General features: G+C 38.3%; 1 protein-coding gene across 1 annotated transcript in view; it reads right to left on the reverse strand.

Moving 5' to 3' along the window:
- The window catches only part of Kdm3 (Lysine demethylase 3), a 323,142-nt gene that overhangs the window by 224,699 nt on the left and 73,906 nt on the right, over positions 1-24,537 (reverse strand). The window contains exons 4-6 of the mRNA XM_018503169.1: positions 22,587-22,781; positions 19,403-19,487; positions 18,927-19,015 (exon numbers count right to left, since the gene is read on the reverse strand). Of these exons, the coding sequence (XP_018358671.1) occupies positions 18,927-19,015; positions 19,403-19,487; positions 22,587-22,781 (369 nt within the window). The remainder of the gene's footprint in view (positions 1-18,926; positions 19,016-19,402; positions 19,488-22,586; positions 22,782-24,537) is intronic.

Raw genomic sequence — 24,537 nt, forward strand, 5'->3', positions numbered from 1 at the left:
CGGTACATAAGCGTGTCTCTGCGCCATGTATAATATAACCGTGTTTCCGCGTACATGGGGCGCGTGTTTCTATGTGTAAGCGCGGCGTGTGTACAACGCCGTCGGAGCGGCAGATATTCGCCGATCGATCGTACCGGGTTATCTGACTGCCAACGAGAATTCATTTTCCCTACCATCTCACTCCATCTTTCTCTTTCTCCCTTCCTTCTCTCTCTCTCTCTCTCTCTCTCTCCCCCTTGCACGCGCTCACTTTATCGCTATGCGCTTCTCCCTTACCCTCCGTCTATCGTGGCTCCCTTTTTCCCCTCTTTTCCTCCTCTGTTATCTCCCTCCCCCGCGCGCGTCATAATAGATCTTCGCCCGCGTATTTTCCCCTGGTCCCTCTCTTCATCGTACCTTTGTTTCTTCACACTCTTTCTCTTTCCCTCTTCCTCTTTGTCTCCTTCTTCCGTTGTCCGTGACAATTCTCTCGTGTACTCGTTAATCACATTACGCGTGTATACACCCGCGCGCACTAAATAGAAAAGACGACAGCGACGAAAGAAAAAAAGGTGAAAAATGGCATTCAAGTAGTTTGATGGGGGAAAAAATGGATGATGGGTGGAAAACTCGTTCTATTTTGTTTTTTTCCGCGACAATTATTGCTGTCCGTTATCGCCAATACGGTTTCCTTGGAGACTCAAATAACGATAACTTACGTGGGTAAACTATTCGGAGAATGTCAGCGCTGCTTCGACACGAAGCTATTTTCGAAATAATCTCAACAACGCTTCGCGCCGATAACATGTCTCATATAGTGTGAGAATATTTTGAAATGAACAATGTCCATCTGATAAAAAACATAAATTCTATAAAAATATATTCGAACGTAAAGTAGGGTCTTCAGTAAGTCTTACACTTATGTGTAAGACTTACACTTATTACAGTTATGTGTCTACAAGTTTTCCACAATATTCTCTATGGCAAGTTTTCAACATTATTTCATGTAAATGGCGAGTTTTTAAAGATACTTTGAGGTGGCATACTACAAATGTTTGTAAAAATGTTAAAACGTGTCGCAGTTACGAAATTACGTATTGCGATACATCGCGTCGCAAATTTTGTCTTTATTAGTCACTCAACACTTCAATTATCGCCACTGTCATTTACGTTATTGCTTGTTTATCGGTAATGCCGTAGAGTAAGTTTTATTGTTTACCACCGTGCGATATATCTACGAATATATCTGTTATCGTCGACGTCGATGAGAATCTAAGTAAAAACAGACAAAATCCCGCAAAATTACGTTCAAAAAGATCGATACCAACAACAACTGAACGGAAAAAACAATGAATTATGTCGGAAAGTGCTAGTCGCGTAATGGCGAATCGGAATATCGGTCTCGATACTTTACGACGCGCTCGACATACTCTCGCACTCTTTTTTATCCGATATTTCGCAGTGCAATAATTTAGAATTGCCTCGTTTAAAAGCTGCGGTTGCTGTGAGTGCTTTTTATCCTTCGGAATGACTCTCGATACTAAAACCCGATAGCGAAACTATCTTCCCACTGATCGCTGAATTGAGAATGGCGATTGTCTTTGTGGGTAGTTTTTGCTATGCAGGAGAGTCGTTTTCGAGAAGAAATTAAATCCGGAGTAAACATTTGGTCTTGCGATTGCCGTTAAACCTCAAATGGAAGTGAGTTTTAAGAGGATTGGAAGAAGAATAACTTTCAATGGACAAAACATTTTAGTTTAGATATAATTCGAACGAATCGTTTGCTGGAAAAGAGATTTGACGCATCGCAATTTCAACTATGCTAACAATTAATATCAGTAAGTTTTTCCCGGGATGATTTAAACTTTATCGATTACGGCCATTCCAGCGGAGTGCCGGCCGAGATGTTTTCACGTAATTAGTTTGGCGAACGTCCGATCACGATTCGCAAATACCGAAGTGCATTCGAGCAAATCGATATGCTGCCCGAGTAGTCCGACCGCGATATCCTTTCTTGGAATCGCTATCACTTTGAATCATTGATTGAACTTCATCATGCAGACAGTTTGGTCTAAGTTGCAAATAAATCAATGATCCCACTGTTCGCTTTCCGCTAAACTCCGCTCAATTTCAAACAACTTCCGCTTTCACACGTTTGCCCGGAGATAAGTGTCAAACTTGAGTAAATAGACCTCTAGATATTAAAAATACATCATAAACTTCCAATATGCACTCAAAAGAACCAATGACAAATGCAACGTTGATGTTAAATTAATTACTTCAGTTGAGAAAAAACAATTTATTACTTATAAAACTTATATAAGGGATAGATTGATATTTCTTTTTACCAGAGCCAAAGTTTCATCATCGTAACAGATATTTCGTAACTGAAATGAAAGATTTTAATTTAAAACTGGCGCAATCATCACTCAATGATATTTCGGCTTGACGTTAGCCAACTATGACCTGACTTGTTTCTTTCGTCGTTTACTTCTAAACCGTCAATGAGCGCCATTAGTTACTCCAGCTCTAAAATGTCCGGATAATATTTCACTGTCATTCGGAGACGCAGAAAAGTCTCGAGGGCACATCTCGAGAGGAATGATCACCGGCGGTATGATCACGTCATCATGAAGCACTTACGTCGTCCGAGGTCGAGGACGTGGGACCAGTCCGGGCCGGTCGGTCACTGTGAGCGTTTATCCATGAGGCAGAGAGCGGGGCAGACCCGTGACTTGACTTTCACTGACTTGACACAGCACACAATCATACGACGGGTTCTCCGCGGGGCGACGAGACTATTAACAATCGCGCACGAGACGGGCGCGGCACAAAATTAAGCTGTACGTATATATATACGTGGTCGTCCTTGCATTAAGATTCCCTTTTAAGGGCTGGGTCGACGACGGTGAACCTCTCTCGACTGAAAAAATCGTATCGATGTACGCGCGCAGTCCCCACCGATGACAGATGCGAACGACTTCTGGAAGATTCGTGGCATTGAAACGTGTTCACTATAACGTATAGGAGTAGATAATCGGAGCGCTAAGTTGATTCGGTGGATAAATTGATTTATCTCAGGCCAAGCACGAGCGAGAAAGATGAGTGGAAGACTCCCGAGGGGGGAAAAGTTGGATTCCTGGATCGTGACCTCGTTCAGGAGAGACGAGTCTCATTAAAACCTGGTAAATTCAGTAAACATGAACTTTCGATTGCTCTTTAAATAGCGAGAATCCCTTTCCCAGAATGTAAAGTATCGTCATTCAATGAGTTTGCGAATTGATCGAAGCGAATTTTATAATACTGTTAAGTATTGATGTAATTCAATAAATATGAAGAACAAATATCTTCATAACTTTGATGTCAAAATTAATTGACAAACGAAATAGATCAATCGCGAAGAACAATCAATTGACGATTGTAATTATCACTCAGTATTATCTCATTTTTAAAACATTAATAAAAGATATCAATCGATATTAAATACAGCTTTTTCACTTTAGATAGCCCTACAACTAGGAATTCCAAAAAAATGTTAGCTTCCACTCGTGTACAAATTGAGACAATGTAATATCGATTGAGGAACCAGGTATAAACTCGCACTTCAATTATTCTCAGAGCAAAGGGCACCAAACTCGGACTAATCCCTAACTAATCTTCAAGCACGAGAAACTAGATCCTTTCTCATGAAAGACAATGTCCGCCGCGTTGGCGACAATCGACATCGCCTATCGTCACTGATCGCTCGAAACTCGCTGTGCAGAGTCCCCGCCCATGTACCCCAAGGGAACGGAGCGGTGTGCAAAGTTCCTTTCTTCAGCTGTCACCGAGCTGCATCACGACGATGACGCATTATCGACCGGATATTGGATGCCACGAATCCGCCAGAATTCTCGCGATCCGTTCGGCCAGCCGGTGTCGTCGCTCTGTCACAATCACCTCTCTCTCCCTCTCTCTCTCTCTCTCTTTCTCCCTCTCTCTCTCTCTCTCTCTCTCTCTATCTCCCACCCCTCTCTATCTCCGATATTCTCGCGATTTCCGATATAGCTCTCGCGATCGCACTGCAACTGCAAATCGCGCACGCTAATCTCTGGGGATAGAGACACGGGATAAAAAGCTGGTCCCGGCCGCGATGTATACCCTCGACGGTGACGCGCGCGGGCCGGTCAAGACCACAACAATAGGAGAACCACCTCGTCGGTTGGCGGAAAGGGACGGAGGAAGGGGTAGGTGCGCGAGCGCGCGCGCGCGCGCACGCACGAGCGACGCGGGGTGGGGTAGAGGGGGGAGCGAAGGGGGTACCGTCGGGCAGGCACCTTCACCCTCGAGACGACGGACGATAGGTCGACCAGGCGGTAGAGACAAAAGCGCGTTGCTGACGATCAGACGCGAACTGCGATACGCCCGGGCCGCAGTGCTGCCGTCTACTGGCACGAGCTTTGCGGAATCGCTTGGCCCCCTGCTCGCCCCGATCCCCAACACGCCCGTCACCCCGTGAGGTTCCCTCTCCTTCAGCGGCCCCGACGCCAGCTTCCACCACCCAACCGCCAGCTCGTCAACTGCATGCTCGCCGCCACCGCCGCCGCCGCCACCGCCGTCGGACTCTTCCCCGCTCTCCTATCCGCACGAGTAACGATGGAGGGTCGATCCCTCCGATCCCCCTTCCGTACCTCTCCCTTCGCATCCCTAGACTACCCCTATTTTCCTCTCCTCGCTCGTTCGCTCGCACCGTGCCCCGGTGCGCACGGTCGTCATCCCACGAGTGGAGCAGCCGCCTTCGAAACCAGGAGCGTCACGCGAGTGACGATAATGTTGCAAACTCGGCAGGCCACGACGATGCATATGCGATAAAGTGACGGCTACCCCTTCTTGCTCCTCTTCACTCCGCCTTTCTGGTCTAGCTTTTTGCCAGATCTATCTTCGTCTCTCGTACACGCTCTTTTTATTCATCGAGTCTACGTGTGACTTTCGATTTTATTCAACCACGGTTATACGACATAAAAGTCAATTTGCATTTCTTCAATTTGTGCTTGTCTTAAATTTTGCGCCAACTTAGTACATTTGTTCTTCTTATCTAAGTTTCTTATTTTGAATTCCCTCATCTATTATTCATTTCTCTTCTCATTACACGTGTTATTCTAACATTTTTCTCCTCGTCTCATTCTACTTATTTATTAATTCTTATTCTTTAAATTCTTTGGAGTGGAATCTCACTTTAAAGAGTGACTCTTTTTTCATTCTTTAAGAATGAGAGATTTCACTCTACAGAGTGAGATTTACTCCAAAAGAGAGTATAAATTAAAATATTAACTCATGGCATTTTAATTCGGTATTGTTTCACTAAACAATGATTCCATAAATCTTCTCTCTATATTTAGCATCATGATAAATACCTATACGGTACTCAGTACGACCGATCAATGTATTTCGATAAGTTACGCTAATTTATCGACATACATAACACCGCGCAGCTGTCAGGTACGACACAAACAAACGGCGAATACGCAAATCAAGCCCCATAAAAGTCCGCTTGGCCGGAGCTCGAAATGGCGAAACGGGTGTGCCGATGGAAAGAAAGAGAAGGGCGACCCTTTCACGAACGAGAAGTTGCGTTCGAGCGATTGCAGAATCGTAATTAATTGAATTACGCGGTCGTGGTGTGGAATTCGTCGCACGTCGCTCTGGAAGACGCTGTCACCTCTCCGAGAAGCTATTACTCGCTTGCACGAGCGCTCATTTTATTGAAATTTTCAATTATATAAATTGCAGACGCGGGTAACGCTTCTTTAACGGGAAAAACGATTTCTCTTATCTGAACGTACGCAGTGGGACGATCGAACACACTCGGTGAGAAAATTAAACGCGAAATACACATGCTTGGAACACGAAGCGAACACTTTCGGAATTTATACAGATCTTTTTCTTCATGTGTTTTAAAAGTATCGAGATTTAGGATCTTATTATGTTATATCACCTCTTTCTCTCTCTCTCATCAATACTCTACATAGAAAATAGATATCTAATGTTAGATCGAAGATACTGTTTGTATACGAAACTAATCATTACTAATATGTTCAATTTATGTATATTGAAATATTAGAGAAGTTTTATCTGAACAAATGACCTATTTTAAACTCAAAAAACTCTGACCACAATATCGATAATAAAGTTATTGGATTATTTGATTACACATTCACGTCAATAATATCACGTTATTTTTGTGCGTTTTATCATAAGAATTTAAACTCATCGCACACTGATACTGAGACTCTTGATAAGGCTACACTTCATACGAATACTTAAACTACCGTTGAGCGTTATCTAAAGCTAGTAGGATAGATATATTACATCACTTCAACTCGACCTCGCGTAGCATGAGATTGTGCCAAATTATGCTGTCGTGCCAACAGGTGACATACAGATAGTGGTTTTGAATTACAGCTTGATATTGCCTAATAACCACGCAGTAAATCATTATTTAACAAAGAGATATTTTTTCATCCTTCCAATATATATGTATATGTACATAGATGCAATAAACGTGTGCACGCGCACATACATGTTGTAACTGAAAATTATATTTATCTCGTTAATACTTTGTAATATTCGTGGTTGCGGATTATAATTTCTGAGAGACATTTGAAAACAAAAACGTATAATAATAAAAATTCAGTTGTCACGAATATCATATTCAATGAGGACAGCTCGTTATATTAATATTTGAATGTACCATATGCTAAAATAGAATGTAAATTTATATGCGAAATGTTTTCTGTTACATTCAGAATTAATAATCTTGCTAATTACGTTCCGACTTTCTAAAAATGTAAAATTCGCTTAATTAAAATCTTTTATTGATTTAATTCTGTAATTTCACAATTTAATTCTGTCAGGTCACAAATTCTTTTTTTCTAAAGAGCCTAGCGCTTAAGACTAAATTTGACTTCAAGATTAATGTCTAACCGAATAAGATTCATTATAAAATCTATCAATAATAAATCTGGAGATTCTGCGAACATCCATATATAGATAAAATTTTAATTCCAATGTTTACGTTTGATAGATAAATTTATTATTCATCTCTCCCTCCTCTGCACATAAAAAATTTATTCCATTAGAATAATAATAAAATGAAATAACTAAATTTCCTCGTACAAGACACAAATTTAAATGCCATCCTCCTGCTCTTCGATGTAGGTCAGGATCGGTTCTCGCGATATAGCGCATCGTTCGCATTATATCGAGGCAATAAGAACTTACGCTCGGAGCTTCTTCGTTGCACGACTCGGCAAAGCGGAGCAAATATCGATTTCAAGCAGCGTGGCATTCGGCCATTCGAGCATGCCGAGAGAAAAACTTGGCAATTTTACGGCGCGTTTCTTAATGCGATGCGCCGTCGCGTTCTCCATTCCCCCGCACAGTGATTGCGGACACGGTTCCGATTTATTCGACCGTGAGACGCGACCGACGAATCTCTAGAACCGCCATCAAGAGTCGAGCTGGCGTTACGTGCATTCAAAGTGACTACCGGATTATCGGCTTCCGATCACGGTCCTTTTACATCCCGCGTATAACGCGATCGCGCACGAAAAGTTTTAACTTTCGAGCAATATACGATGCCGTATAAACCTTGCTTCATGTTACCCGCGGCTGCAATTTATTTAGACATTACAAGATCTGGTCATGCAATTTGGTCGAAATTTGGGAATGCATTTTTTTGTTGCGCTTGGATGATAATAAAATTTTTCCGCGACAAAAAAACTTTGCGCGGAATACGTAGTTTGCGGAGGTTCGTTAAATTTTTTTATTATCGTTTTTCCCGTGTCTCTTAATTTACTTGCGGAATTTTTTAATTTTGTAAAAGGTCCAATTTAGTCAAGCGATAATTGATTCTCTATTTGATAAACAATTTAACGAACAAGAATTACATGGTATTGTACATATGTTACCTGATATCGAATAATGAAAAGAAAGATGTGCAATTATTTAAGTAAACCTGAGATAGATCTTCGCTGGGATAAAGGGGCACTTTCCTGTTAGCAGCAGACAATCTGCTACGTACATTTACTAATTTCTGCGCCGTGTGTACGTGAACAGAAGCCAGGATTCTAGGCGGAAACCTATTGTGAATCGGCGAACCATGAACGAAATGGCTACCTTTACGCTTAGTCAAGTATGGCTACGTGGAATTTATCGGTAATCAATATTGAACGAGGACGGAGAAGAAGAGGGTAAAAAGAGCTGAAGAAAAAAAATAGAGAAAGACCCATGTGTATATGTATCTGAGAGAAGAGCTTTATGGATCCGCGTGTCTCATTGTTTCCGCAACTTTCTTACTCGCCAGGGAACTCCGGGATTCCAGATGGAAACAAGTTCTCGAATAATAATAATTTAGAAATTTCTAATCTGAGAAATTAGATATGACATTTTGATAGCCACTGCTATTCAGTAGATAGATCGACAAACGCGTCGACATCAACGATCCATCAGTACACACATGAAATAATTCATGAAAATGGAAATCTCGGACATTGACCTTTTAGAGAGAAATTATATAACATACTATATACCTCTATAGTTATTAAAATAATAGAATAGTTCATTAAATCATCACACTTCCATAATAAGATAACATTGACAATATATATATGTATATATTTGAAAACTATGAACAAGCGATGAAATGCAATCGTTAGATTGTCTAAATAATATGATTTAAATAGTAATTATTTAATTAAGATACTCTAAAATATCTCATTCCAAGTATAATTCAAATAAACATGATTGTATTTAAATATTTAACGCTAATGCAGTACTCTAAAATATTACATAAAAAAAAACAAAGATAATATCATTTATTTTATTCATTCCTATATTATCTCTGTACATATCTAAATTTTACAGAAAACGTGTACATAGTATTTCTATTATGTATCATCCTCGCTAATTAAATGCAATAAAACTATTGTTATTTAATTTCCCACGACTAGGATACAATCATCTCTCTCTCTCTCGTCGCATATTTATAAAAAAAAAAATCTCTCCCGCGGTCCACCGGTCGTTTATTGCATTTCGTCATAAAAACGTCCGACCGCTATTATATTCCTCTGGCAATTTTCCGCCGAAATCGGCGTAACCGTCGTACTCCTAACCATCGGCATTTCGTTCTCAACAACTGACCTCTCTCTTCAAACGCCACGACTCCAAACTACCAACGTTGATCGAGGTGGGAAGCCGGCACAAAGTCGCAACACAACACGCAGAACCGGGCAGCCGCGCGCGGCGTGGCTTTATTTATGCGGCTTACGAAGTATCGATCCGCAGAGCGGAGAGAACACGCGCCTCCCGTTCCCGGTAGTAGTTCGGCCAGCCGGGAACTTTGTTGTTCGGCAACTGAAAGTTTCGCGGGGAAACTCCCGCACAAACAGGTGGAACGGGCGATGAAGGCCTTCTGGCGCCAACCGACGCGCAACATCCTACATGTGTACGACTGTGAGGATACCAGGGTGTATGTGTATGTACCGCGCAGCCAGCTTCCACAGAAGTCTTCCTCAGAATGGGGATAAACGCGCGCATATACACATATTCATACATACATATATGTACGTACAACACAGTGAGATCAAATAGACGCCAATACAGTGCAGAATGTGGGAATGTGTGCGTGCCACACTCCTGTTCGCGTGTCAACAATATCGCGGGTGAAGTGACACAAACAGCTCTCACCCCCCGCCGTCCCAGCAGGATTCAAGGAGACGCCACCAGGGTCAACCCCTTCCACGTGGAGAAATCGAGAAATAAATGATTGTCGCGCTCCTCGGGGAAATTCAATCGGTATAAAAATCTCTGTAGCAGAAATGAATCGATCGCAGAACGATTAAATGTCTAAAGTAATAATTAAACGGCTTTTTGAGCGCAAAAGAAACTGAATGTATGTATTTACAACGAAATACTGAGAAAGAGTTTTAAAATTTCATTTAAAAATGCGTTTAAAGTCGCAGCCAATAATTCGCAACATAAAAACGTAAACTGTTTAGTCTACTTAACGCAATTTCTTGACTGACCTTTAATTCAAATAATTAAATTTGCGAGAAGACAAGATCGTGTAACACTTACCACGTATCTTGTCAGCCACGGATGCAATCAAATCGATAAAAATAACAGTTATTTTGCCACGTTGATACGTCGATTTTAACACAGTAATCTTAACGGGATCCCCCTCTTTCAATTCTCCGTGCAATTAAACTTCTATGAAAGTTTTTACCGTAGTTGGATTACCTTATATTATGGACGCTTAGCGGAAGTTACGTGGCATGTTTGTAGGACACGACACGAAACCCACTTTTCGCGCGACGATTATTAACGCTGTAATTAACGCTCGTGTGAACGACAGCTCGTTCACGTCCGTCTCCGATCGTTGATAACGAGCGTATTAGCGCGACCAGACGCATCCCGATCGATGATATCTGACGAATTCATCTATACTCGCCACGCTGGTTTTGAGGTTTTGTGCCAGACGGGGTTAACGCTCGACGCTTAGCGATTTAACCTCAAACTTGCTATTATATCCCACGAGATATACCCTACTTGTAAAATTCCATAATTATGTTTACAATTTCTCTCTTCCTGTTTTACCATTATTATTTCAAGTTTATAATAGAAACGATGTTCGAGAAAAACTTTACCTCATTTTCCTAAATTTTTTATCTTTAAGAAACATGCAATTTATTTTTCTTAATCGCGTAATTGTATTTTATTGTATAATAGTTACACTATTTTTTTAAATTAACGTAGAGGAAAATGTATATATATATATATATATGTACCTTAATTTAAGAGACACGTAAGGAATTAATAATAAGAAACGATGCTCGGCGTAAACTGAGTTAAAGAGAATGTGCCAATTCGAGACCGCAATTCAATTTCTCGCGAGACCGAATGTCAATTCGTCGTCTATATCCTTGTCGCGACGTCAAGATGTAAACAGAATAGCGAGCGGAAGAGGAACGACAGGTTAGACTTCCTGGAATTCACTTCGCGGCAAACTGGAGTAAGAACGAGAACGACGGGACGAGCAGGCAAGGCAATCCGGGGGACCGCGGCCGATTCCCACACTCCACTCCTCGTTGATAAGAAGAAAAAGGCATAGGAAGGAGCAGACGACGTCACGAAGCCGCTAGATACATACTTGGTGGAATTTCCGCAGGTTTGGCACGGAATTAACCAATTTGCAGGGTGATGTTTTGTGTTAGCCCGGCCGGGTAGATAGGTAGGTAGGTAGGTAGAGTAGACAGGTAGGGGTGTGTTTCGCACCAACCATCCGGCGTTGCTCACCCCCAGCCCCCCGCCCTTTGCGTCGCCACCACCCCAACGGCGCCGGTGGATGGTCCCCACCCGCGTGACCTGCCCGAGAATCAATACAGCTACCGACCGCCGCCCCAACCCCCATCCGACCATCCAGCCAGCCAGCCACCCCCTGCCCCACCTACTTTCCACGTTACGCACCCCCTTATACCATTCTCGAGTGCCGATTCCCATTCTGGGTTCGCAGCACTGAGCCACGCCGTTCCCCTTTCTCCCACATTCACCCTATCCATCCCCCGAATCCACCGTTGTGTTTCTCTTGCCATCACTCTCATCCTCACAAACCACCGGCTCACTATCGCACTCTGCCTCGTCGTGCCATTACCCTTCCTGTTTCTCCTTTCTGGTCTCTTCGTCCTTCTCCTCGCCCGCCCGTGTCCTTCGTTCGTTATCCCTCCCTGACACCCCTCTGTCCCCGCTCAACATGCCGCAAGGTTTAGTCGTTTCCCTTGGGCTGGCGTGCAGACTCGGCCAACCACCCCTATTGGCCAAACGATCCTCTAAAGCGGCCGGGGCCGGGAAGGCATAAAAAGAAGATGAGACGGCGGGAACGAGATCGGCGAATGGATACAGAAAGAGAGAGAGAGAGAAGGTGAGAGAGAAAGCTTATGAGTCGATCGTACCAGGTGAACTTGAGGGAGTTTGAGGGAGAGATTGGCGACCAGCCAACTGCTTCAAATCGGAGCGGGGTGCTTGCCCAGCTTGCCCGACATTTACTAGTACGACTACATAGAATCTACCTGTGAGTATCAGGATAGGGGCGCAGTTGCAGTAATCTTTCGCTAGACTTTAATTCGAAACTTGAAGTGATTCACAATCACGATCTTCATATTATATTATAATTTATTTAAAGTTTTATTAATTTCTTACATTAACTAATTCCAAAATAAAAGAATTGATAATCCGTGATTTTAGTAGATCAATATTATTGAGTAACTAGAAAAATCGTGTAATTGTTGTTTAAAATTTTTTGCATTTTTATTCTTCAAAAACTTTACTATGTAAAATATATATATTTTTTTTTACATACCCAATGTGCATTATAATAATTATTTATTTAAAAAATAATAGTGTTTAGGATTATCCTCTAAGAAAATATGCATATGATCCCTTATTCTTTTATTTTCTTACTCATAAAAGTTACAGCTAACAAATAAGAGGAGAAGAAAAGTAGGATTCCGTCGGAACATCAGTGAAAATAGTTGTCGTGAAGGTTGGATTTGGAAAGGGCGGGATTTCTGGAGAGCGCGTAACTTTCGCCCGCTCATGGAACTTGTTTCGAGAATTTAACCGCTTTTGCGAGAGAGTCCAAGAGTATGGCGACGAGTATCGTTTATACGAAAGTTGCAGGCGCCATGGGAACACTGTTGCGCACTTTGCGGCACAGGAATGGCTCGGTAATTGAACGTCTCGATCTAGGTATTCATCCTCCGCGGAAGATGTCTACGAGTTTAATGAGAAATGAGGGAAACGGTCGAGAAGAAATTACGGGAAGATCCTCTTCTCTCGGCGATGTTGACGCGGTTTTATCTCGCTGCGGTAGTATGGTATAATCGAGGTCACGACTTGAGTTCCAAGTAAAACTGGAGCCGCCAAAGAAAAGAACAAAAGTGATCCAGTAGGATGAAAAGTTGTTAACACTTGCGAAAATAGGAACTTCGTAATTTATGCACAAAGCAAATAAAATTAAACCATGCTCTTATTCAATCCCAAGTCGTTTTTTTTTACGGAATTTTAAATCAAGATTCATTTACAAACCTATTTAATTCTGAATAATTCTAAATAATTGAAACGTATAATCTTGAGTTTATTTCTCTTACAAAATTTTCCTCCGGTATCATCGACGAAGAGTCGTTAAAATTAAATTGAAAGATTCCGAGATCTCAAATATACAACGGAAAATCTTCGATCCTCATCATATCGTTATTAAATCGAACATACATCACAAATATATCTGGTCGGTGGAGTTCAAAAGTAAACAAATGAGAGTTTCCGAAGACAAGGAAAGCAAAGTCACGATGACTGATATGTCAAAGACAAGTTTCTTCGTCGGCGCGACCTCGTCTGACGTCTCGTAAGCTCTCCTAATGATCGGTCTTCGCAGAACTCTCGCGTGCGAGTTCTATTACGATCCAGTAGTCGCAAGGTTTAATCCCTTTCCACGAGTTTTCGAACTCGTATAAGCCAGTCACGAACTTTCCGACGACGTCGCGTCGCTCGCGGACCGAAGTACTCGGCATGACTCACGAATAACTACCACGAGCGAGACGAAAGTTTGTATGCAGCTTACGATGTGCCTGTACGCATCGCGAAAATAGACGAACGCCACGGGCGTTTCCTCAATTTTAATTCACAAGCTAGTATACAAGCTCATAGAGATTATCTTCTTTTCTCTCAGCACAAAACGATATACAAAAAAATACTATTTAATTAAGCAGCATAAAAATTTTTAATTATATAAATTTTTAATTTATATACATTTACAAAAATTTATAGAAATATAAATTTTTCAATTTATTCAAAAAAGATCGAGATCGTCAATCATAATGTTGAAGATTATCACTTAGTATTCGATGATTTATTATTCAAACTCAATACCATCAATCTCCAATAATTGACTGCAACGTCGGGTAAACACGCTGTTATTAAAATCTCATTTTCGAGAACGGTTAAGATTGCGCAAACCTCATACCGCGAATCGTATGCGAATTTTATGCGTGAGAGAGAAAGAGAGCGGCTACCCTTAATGTTCAGATAATGCGCGACCTTTAACGCTTCGGTGCTGACTGGGAACCTGTAAAAGTGCGATTTAACGCAGCAAATCGTTCTCGCAAGAAGTATGAGAGATCTAATCGTGAGAGTTGCGACGGTAATTTTCCTACGCCAACAAGCAGAATAATTCGCGCAAAACTTGTGGACGCACCTTAGAGCCTGTGTGGATTCAGGCTGGGATGGCTGAGAAATGGTGGAAAATTAGAAACGGCCGTAATCAAGGGAACTGTACCATTCGAGGCTTGGCGGCTGCCTTAACTTAAAAGAACTATCCTCGCTTTGACAACCCCGGAACTTTTGATCGTTTAACGTGCAATTCTCTTTCGTAGTTTTGGCGCCCGATTCTCGCGCGAGTTTGAGGTACCGCTTTTCAAGGAGGAACGAGTTATTCCCTCACTTCCAGATTTCTTCGTGTCTCGAGGAAACTTTGAGGAAACTTTCCGAATTCGGTCTCTTCGATCTTACAATTCTCTTTAATGCGAGAGGGGCTTTTCATGGCCCCTTTCTTCCCTCTTCTTGTCTCCGGGGACATTCATAAATCATTTTCTTTCGTCGCGAAATCCATCTCCGCCCCGCGATTATCCTCCTAGCAACGAGAGCAAGATGGAACCAGCCAAGGAATTACTTTCTTTCGTGACCTTTGTCAGGTGGTGGAATGCACTAAGCCACGTCGATGAATCGCACTTTACTAAGTCTTGAGACGAATGAGCATATCCGACATGAAATCAAATCGAGTTCGCTTAAGGAAGGGTACAAGGTGTTCGAGGATTATCAAACATTCTTTATGTTCTATAAGGCGCAAATTCGAAAGAGAGATTTCACTTTTCATCGTTTATCTTTCTTCAATGCAAACTAACGGGGTAACCATTACATTCATTGTTTCGTTATTTCATCGCTATATAAATACGTATATATTTCAATACTAAATAAATAAATAAAGCTTCACAGCGAGACTCGGTTTGATGGACATCTGCATGTATTTAGGTTAGGTAAGAGTGTCTTTCTTGAAATGTATCGGAGAGTGAATCAATACAAATGTGACATTCAAGTGGCGTCAGTTATTTTTGCATGAGATCGTAACGATGTATTTCAGAATACATAAGTATTCTACATTGAAATCGGAAAAAGCCGATGCTTGCGGCGGCACTGCTTAATTTTATATATTATATATACAGGATGTCCCAAAATAATCGCCAAATATTTCATGGGTAAGTAGAGCAAACTAAACTGAATCGAAAAGTCTTCTTCTATTTTGCAATTTTCGCAATAGTTAACAAGATATTAATTACTAAAAATTGCCGAAAATTGGTCTTTTGCATAATTTTTTACTCAAACACTATCAACTTTACAGAAAAACTGCAAGAGGCAAAAATCATTAATTTTCTTCTTATAGAACTCTAAAAATTTTTTCAGAATTTTTTAGTACCGTATTTTCTCATGTTGGTAAAAATAAGAAAATGCAATACTAAAAAGTCGATAAAAAATTAAAAAAAAATTCTTAGAGTTCTATGAGAAAAAAAATAAATTATCTTTGTCTTTTGCAGTTTTTCTATAAAGTTGATAGTATTAGAGTAAAAAATTATTCAATACTAATATTTGGCAATTTTTAATAATTAATATCTTATTAACTATTGCGAAAATTGCAAAATGATAAAGGACTTTTCGACTCAGTTTAGCCCGCTTTACCTGCCCATGAAATATTTGGCGATTATTTTGAGATATCCTGTATATATATACACATTTTATATACACATATGTGTGTTTTTATATACATATGTGTTTTTATATACACATATGTGTGTTTTTATATACATATATGTAATCTCCATGACAGTTAATAACGATTTCATGTCAACGCAGCACGCGGTTCCGGGTAGAATATGCAATTACGATCGCCGTTATTCTCGTCGCATCCCTGTCGTCGTACGTAGCAGAGGTAGCAGATCCAACCGTCGAGGCGATAAATCGCGAGATTTATGTCGACAAATTTGACAACAAACCGTGGAATAGCACTCACTGATCCCGGAGAACAATGCCGAATCGGCGTCTGATTTGCATTTATGAAAAGAGCAAAATACCCGCTGTCCGTATTAATTAACTCTCTGTAGCGAGAGAGCCGTTATTTATGGAGAATAATAAATCGCGGCGTCCGATATAGTACACGAAATATCATCGGCGGAAGATCGCGGAAGACTAAAGCTGGTTAAAATTTTAGTCTACGAGAATAGAGATCCAAAAACGAATCTAATTTCATATTCGTAAATGTTCCGTGGCACACTGTCGCGACCTGATATTCTATCGCCGTCTAGTTCGACCATTGCCGTTATCTAGAATCCGGAGGCGCACGTCTCACCCGCGACGAGAAATTCATGGCGTGAGCACGCAAGCACGACAACTATGCCCTCGATTGCCGTCTCGACGGAAAATCGAGCGAAGGGAGAGACAGAAGAGACAAAGGGAGAGAAGTAGGGAGACAGAGAGAGAGAGAGAAAGAGAGAGGAATAGAAAGGTGGGGCATTCGCGAACACGACGAACGGAAGTCGGCCGCTAAGGTAGCAACGGACTCTATTCCGGGCTTCCCGATTCCTGAAAGCCCGAGGGTGCTGCAAGCTCGACTCTATTGATTTCCCACGTTAAAGGGAAACGCTCGGTACGCGTAGGCTTTGTACACTGAAAATCCAAACGCGAAACATGACAACAGTTTCCTCGATATTTCCTGTTGTATTCTTTTAACATATAATCATCTACACAATCAATCTTTTTATACAAGCTAAAAAGAGAGGTTATCTTATATATTGCTACTTTTTATTTCAATATTAAAATTAATCAATTACTAATACGTAAAATTTATTATTAATGTATGAAACTTGTTCTCTCTATAGATGTTTACCTTCCAAAAGATTTCCAAGGAGATAATATATTTTATATTATATTATAAATATAAAATCATGAAGTTTCGATGTGCTTTTCAAATATATTTTCATGTAATAAACTTTTTATAAATAGAAATTCTTTTTAATGTGTTTCCAAACGCGTTTGATTTTCTTCCACATTCATAAGCCAATTACACAGTCAATCGAATGTTTGAGACCGGGGAATTTTTAGTTTTATTTTATAATAAAAGTATCAGGGCGATTGTTACGACGTAATGAGACTGGGTTTCGTTTAAGATATCTTGCGCAATCGATAATCGATGTCCTATTTTCCGTAACGCCGCTTATCTATAAGCTCAAGTAACACAATAACCGCTGATAACGGTTTCAAAACAACGATACGAATACTTTCGCGAGCATACATCCCAATAATACCGATAAATTATTGAACGTACGGAAATTTAATGAAAACGTCTGGTAAAATGTATTATATCACATTTTAAATTGCGATGTAAATCGGCAAATCTTCTACCCCAGTATATACCCACCAATTGAATCTTCATGTATACAAATCTGACGAGAGTGAGCGACGAGAGTGAGCGATCAGAAGGTGCTTGTCTCGTGCATTCACACGCCGACAACGTGATCGTGAGTGTATACGATGAGGTACGCGTTGCGAAAGCATACCAAGGCACGATTACCGGCAGCGGTTTCCTTTCGGAATGGCACATCGACTCGATTCCAATTACGGTTTACCATGTGACGGCCGCAAACGCTATCGTCACGCGCGAGGAAGATGTTTGCTTCCCCGCGACATTATCGCGCCTTAATTCGTGACTCTCGGTCGCGCGAATCATTTCGCCGATAAATGCCTCGCAAAACATCGTCTACTAGTTACTGCAGCGTTGCAGAAATTTAGATTAGCGCCAACTCAGCGGCGCCGCCATAAATATTCGACGTCATAAAGTGCATGCGTTAGTGTAACCATCTCTCAACTTTTTTTTCCTTTTTTTTGCGTTTAGACCGAGGTACCAGTTCAAACTATGAAGAATACGTTTTAAAGACTGAAATTGAAACGGAAAATTTGAGAGGTTTGAAATTCAAAATAAATGTGCTCTTTTACTTATGGAAGTGAATTATCATATGTGCACAAGCGAATACTACAAATTTTAATGTGTACTCTTATTATAAAAGAAGTGTTTAATTTTAAGATATTAAAATGTATTAATTTTAAACTTTTTCAATAAATAAAACATTACGCGTTTGGATTTAATATACTAAAACGTTTAAAATTAAAATATTTTTTATTATTAAACGTTTATTTTGAGATGTTTTAACCATAAACATTTTTTAAACACTGCATTTTTTACAGTGTAATAAGTGCCCTTGTATACATGCATGATTTAGTTTTCCGTGTAAAAATAACACCGCACTACACGTTTGAATAAATTGAAACAACACTTCACGTTTAAATCCATTTTTATATACGCAGTACAGTGTGTTATTTTTAGACAAAAAATTAAATCATACATATATAAAGGCACTTATTACATATTTAGATTTGTAATATGACATTATTGTACACACAATCTTCTTCGTGTTTCTTTACCGTTACTGATATATAAAAAAATATATATGAATGAATTGAAAATAAAATAAACTTTTTCTAAATGAAATTTGCGAAAATTTATAAAATATTAACGCATTTATTGAATGCACAAATGCGGTCATAAAATAATTTTATATAATGTGAAAAGTAGGTTGCCCGGAAAACATGGGTTAAGTCAATTTCGTTATAACGACTTAAATACATTATATACATGAGGTATTATATACGGAATATAAAGACGCGTCAATACACACTTACTGTTTATGATACTTGCCGATCGTAAACTATGCAGAACGTTTAATAATAGAACGAAATTGGATTTCACTCACCACAACGAGCGCGTGCGTCAGAGCAGTCGATGACCTCGACCTCCTTGGTGTCATGCCGACGACCTCGCCCCTCATGATGCTCTCGACGACTGAGTAAGAGAGGAAAAAAAGCGAAAACACTTTCAGTACACTTCACAATTATTCCACTTATTCGATGATATCATTTATAAAATTTTAATTAAATATACATAATTTGGAAAATTAAAAAAAACTGTTATTTACAAAGTAATAATTTCAAATTAAGCAACATTAAATAACGCTTGAAAAAAACGATGTTATAAATAATATTTAATAAATTATTTAATATACATTTCTAGTTTTTTAAACGTTAAACAGCATTTATGAACAATAATTTTTTTTTAATATCAATGTTTTCACGCGAAAATTGAACTTTATTGGAAATTCTTTTAATATAAATTTAATCGCTATGCTATTAATTAAACGTATGTGTTTTATTTCGTGCTAATGTTTCTCACCTCCATCGCCAATCAGCCGCATTTGTACTAATGTGGGATCCTCGTTGTGATCTTCGAGGACCGTATCGTCGGTGACAGTCAGATCCTAAAAGAATAATCAATTAATAATCAGGTCAATAAAAATTAGTATTATTAAAACTTATAAATTGTCCTGGACAGATTTATAAAGCGCTTTTAACGTTAATTTTCCCATTAATGATTTTCACATCCTTGCTATTAATTCAACCGATAAATAATTTGCTAGTAGCAGTGATACGGGTCGAGACGCTCAATTATTTTCTAGGTTCGTCGATCTCGAGTCTCATAAACGATTTCATTTGCAATTTCGAAAAATTGATTGCATAATGAGTGTTAATTGATTTCAATTCTTTCGAGAAATTTCGTGACTCGCCCGATTAACCACGGAATGTTTATCTACCAATTCGCGGGTCAGAGATCGGACGATTGATGGTCTGGCTTCTCGTTAAGATTCGTCACGATCAACGCCTCTTCTTGTCAATACTTAACTGATCAGCTTAACTGATCAGCGGCGAGACAGAGTCGCAAGGAACGAGACGATGTGCGATCGCGATGCAATGTCTATATGTGTGGATTTCTCTGTCGATATGATTTCCGACAAATTCCGTTTTCATCTCACTCTTATTGACAGTTTCGACACTTTAAAAATAGAAAGTTTTATAAATTCGTACAAAATTTAGACTTCATCTTATAAAAGTTCTGATCGAGATCACAGCTCAAGATGCACAACTATCATATAATTAATAATAATTAAAAAGGATATGTCTGCAAAAATAAGTATCAGTTGAAAAATTCTCTTCTTATTTTCATTTATTTAAAATGAATACATAGAAGAATAGTGTAAAAAATTCATTTCTCTCTTTTTACCCCTCGCTTCTTTAATTCTTTTTCTGTATTAAAGTTTGCTGCCTCTCGACACTTGCGTCTAATGTGTAATTATTTTTATTCTCATGTTTATTGCTTACTACTTTATTACTGTATGTATTTGAACTTTATTCTCTCCTATAATAGCGCTATCGTTTTATATTGTCCACTATTTCTGTACACTCAAAAAAGAAGTAATTTTAAGATATTAAAATGTTTATTCTTGTCTCCATTTTTTTAACACTTAAAGATGTTTTAGTTTTAAACTTTTTCAATAAACAAACCACATCATATTGTTTTAAATCCAAACATAGTGCTTTGTTTATTGAAAAAGTTTAAAACATCTTTAAAGAGGGATTGTTCTATCTTTCGGTAAACTTCAGCTCACTGCGTTAATCTCTTATTCTCTTATGTTCTTAATCTTTTACTCTTTTGTTTATCCAATAGGTAAATTACCACCACATATGGTTTATCTAAAGATGGAACAACCGAAGTATTTAAAAAATGGAGACAGAAATAAAACATTTTAATATTTTAAAATTAAACACTTCTTTTTTCTAGTGTACTGTGTAGTTTTTAATTTATTTCTTGTCTGCATTTCCCATAACTCATATTTTTTTAATTTTTATTGTACTGTAATCTATTGCGTTTCTAGTTTCTGTTTATCTAATGATAGTTCAAGTTTTAGTTTTCCATTACTGATACCTCACCTTCTAAATATGTTTTCTACCTATTGTGTTTTGTTTTACTATTGTTCTATTTTCTTTGTACAACAGACTACGTTATTATTATTATTCAATACATACATAAGAATCAAATAAGGCTCGTAATTTAACATTTACGTTAATTTGTTTTACAAAAAAAAAATGGAAGACAATACAATTTTTGATGCTCTTCGCCTCGCGATATTTCATTAAAGTCTTTAAGAGATAACGTTAGAACGAAGACTATTCGAATAAACCTCAACATGCAATCGATTCGATTTTGCTGATACTTTCAAGAAATATTCTAGACTGACATATATACGTATACGAAAGGAATAAAGAGACAGAAAAGAAAAAGCGCGCGAACGACAAAAGCTTCTTCAGCAACTCAACCGATATTTTATGTTCCTTCGCCCTTCGATCTCCGCGCCTTTTCCGGAACATTCTCTCGTCGCGGACTATTTCAGGGATTTAGTTTTCCAATAGGAATGCTGCGCCACTGTCAGGATAAATTATCGGAAGCTTTCTCACCGAGAGACAAGACGAGGAGGATTACATTCGCGACGACATGAGTCTGTCGTTCGTTTCTCTACCTTAGGATGTTTAACGGCAAAAATATTGAGAATATCGGCCGAAAAAAGAAAATTGAAAAACTCATTTAAGTCACTTCAAGATGTGTTATTTTTAATAAATAACAATGATAATGTTACAACAAATCGCCACAAATAGCTTCGTATCAAAACATATCTTAATAAATGTAATGAAAAGAGAATATGTCAAAATTAACTTTAAAAAAATTAATATAAAATAGATATTAAAAAATGAAAATAAAAACAAAATCTGTTTATATAATAAAGAAGAGGTTAATAACACATAATGATCAATTTATCTGTAGAATTTGAGAAAATTTAGAATGTCTTAATTTAAATTATTAGATATACATATATTCACACACCACACACACATACATGTACATCATATTATATATTACATATATAAAGTTATATTTAATTCCATAATTTTCCACTGCAGATATATGAATCTAAAAGTTCACCGAAATAGCCTTAATAAATGTTCATAACGTCATGCTTCTAATTACTAATTGCTTAATAATTCACAAATATGTCATCTTGCAGGATTATCATTAAAATTGGAATTCTTTTTAAATTTTTGGTTCATCATTAATTTGGAATCAATGAATTAATTCAGATTAATAATAAGCATCGTCTAACTATAGAACATTATCGAAGAAAATTTAATTTCCTTTTCTTGTAATTTCTTTCGATACCGATTGACCGAATTTTTACATTTTAAAATAGAGATACTCTATTAATTAAAACAAAGGCCTATAATTTCCGGTTTACTTAAGTGATATTTTTGATACCGTAAATCGTTCTCTTTCGAAAATATTAATTTATAAATAATTTGTATTAAATCTTGTGTGTGTGTGTGTGATAAAAGTTGACAAATTTAAAATCAAATATAGATCAAGCAACTCACAAGATATATGGGAGTCCTTCAAGAATTGCTGCAGAACAGTTCTAATCTACTGATAACACGTCCCTGTAATATTTATTATTAATACCTTGCTAACTCACCTTAGTGGACTCGTTGTAACCGACGATCACGGCTGTGTACCATTGTGTAGTGCCTTCCGCCCGATAAACTTCGACCCTAAAACCGACCAGAACGCTGGGCGTAGTCAACAGAATCCTCTGACCATCCTGCATCTCGGCCCATCTTCTAACGGCGTTTCCCCAGGGCATTGCGCCCTTAGTCAGCTCCCAGTCCTGCTGTAAAGACGAACAAAAAAGACCGAGGTTGAAGCTTCGTCCGTAGAACTTGATTAAGAAGAGCGGACTGTTCTCCTCTGCTCGAGAACGTGTCTACGATTTTAGAAAAATAAAGAAGGAAAAAATCCGCGCAATTTTATAAGAGATAACAAAAAGGATAAAAACTTCACGAAAAACTGAGTGCACGGGATTTCACTCTAAAAACAGACTGCGATTTATACTATATTACGTACTTATAATTTTAAAATATAATTAATAACTCTAATATGAATAAAAGTTTAACTATTTTCTTTTATTTTACAAAAATACATGTAAAAAAAAATATTCGAACCTTCGGCTATTGTATAATATCCTATTGTGTTTTGAAAGATAGAAGCTAATGTGCACTTTATCTTATTCGTTAACTTTATTATTATCTCACGTACAAAAAGAACGATTTTGATTTAGATGGAGTATATAAAAGTTTAGCTAGATATATGTAGACATAAAAATAAATTTTAAAATGTCAAAATAATTATGTAGAACGTTCAAGTTAATTGTTAGAATATTAAAATTTTTTATAGCATTGCTTTTAACGTTTTAGTTTTCTACACAAATTTTTGCTTTAATAAATTAATAAAATTATTTTCGGATTTGTAACTAAATTTTTAGATATTTCAGTAAAATCGTTCTTTCTGTGTATTAATACTGTCATATATATATAAATCGACAAAACAACAGAAACAATGCGCTGAAACTTGAAATAGATATCAAATCTGGTTAAGGAGAACACAGAAACGTCATATTTTACGTAATCAATAACCGATATGTCAGAAGATTTTATGCATACTCTTAAAAGCATGAGTGTCTGTCGAGAAATTAGATCCGATAAAACAAAAATTAATATCGAATATTTAATATCCCTTTGTTAAATCTATAACTATGGATACCTCGATAATTTCTAATGCATTAGAGTACCAATCAAAATGTGACATTGAAAAACGTTAATTACATCATCGTCTGGTTTCTCGAGTTATAAATATAGTCAAAGATTGTAACTAATCAATACATAATACATAATACGTTTTGTCGTCTCTACATACATGTTAATAAACTAAATCTTATATGACGTGCAAATGGATGGCTATAACTTTTAATGTCATTTCCAAGTCGACTATACGACAGAAAGATTACAATTTTTTTTAGATTAAAACAATTTTCTAATTTATGTAACTCCGTGCATAATTTTAAAATTGAACTCTTTTTATCAATTTTGCATGGTTGATTTGAAAATGGCGCGATTTTCAAGCAGGAGAGAATCGCCGAGGAGAAAACTCGACGGAGTTTGAAAGTAAAGTGTTTAGACTTTAAAACGTTTCTTTAGAAATGCTTCTGCGAATATTTCTGGTAAAGTTACATAAGTTTGCATTTCGTCGTTATCGATTTAACGTGGTTCCTTGTTGAAGAGTGCATTTATAATATTTCATAATAATGGGGTTCTCTTAAGAATGTCATGCAGATTCAAAGAGGGAGGGATAATGTCAATTTTCACCTTGTTTCGCGATCACTCCTTTTTTCTCGATGACGAGTACGCGGTCGAGCGAGCACACCGCTCGTGTTCGCATTTAAGTTACGTCATCACTACGCCGTTACGTCAGACACGCGTTATGCAATCGTTGCGCACAGCGTGACGGCGTGAAGCGCGTTAATGGTAGTAATACAACGGCAATTAGAACGTTATTACCGAAGCGTCGAGAGCACTTAATGTCCGTGCAAT

Source organism: Trachymyrmex cornetzi, unplaced genomic scaffold, assembly GCF_001594075.2.
Source record: "Trachymyrmex cornetzi isolate Tcor2-1 unplaced genomic scaffold, Tcor1.1 scaffold156, whole genome shotgun sequence".
NCBI classification, from domain to species: Eukaryota; Metazoa; Arthropoda; class Insecta; order Hymenoptera; family Formicidae; genus Trachymyrmex; species Trachymyrmex cornetzi.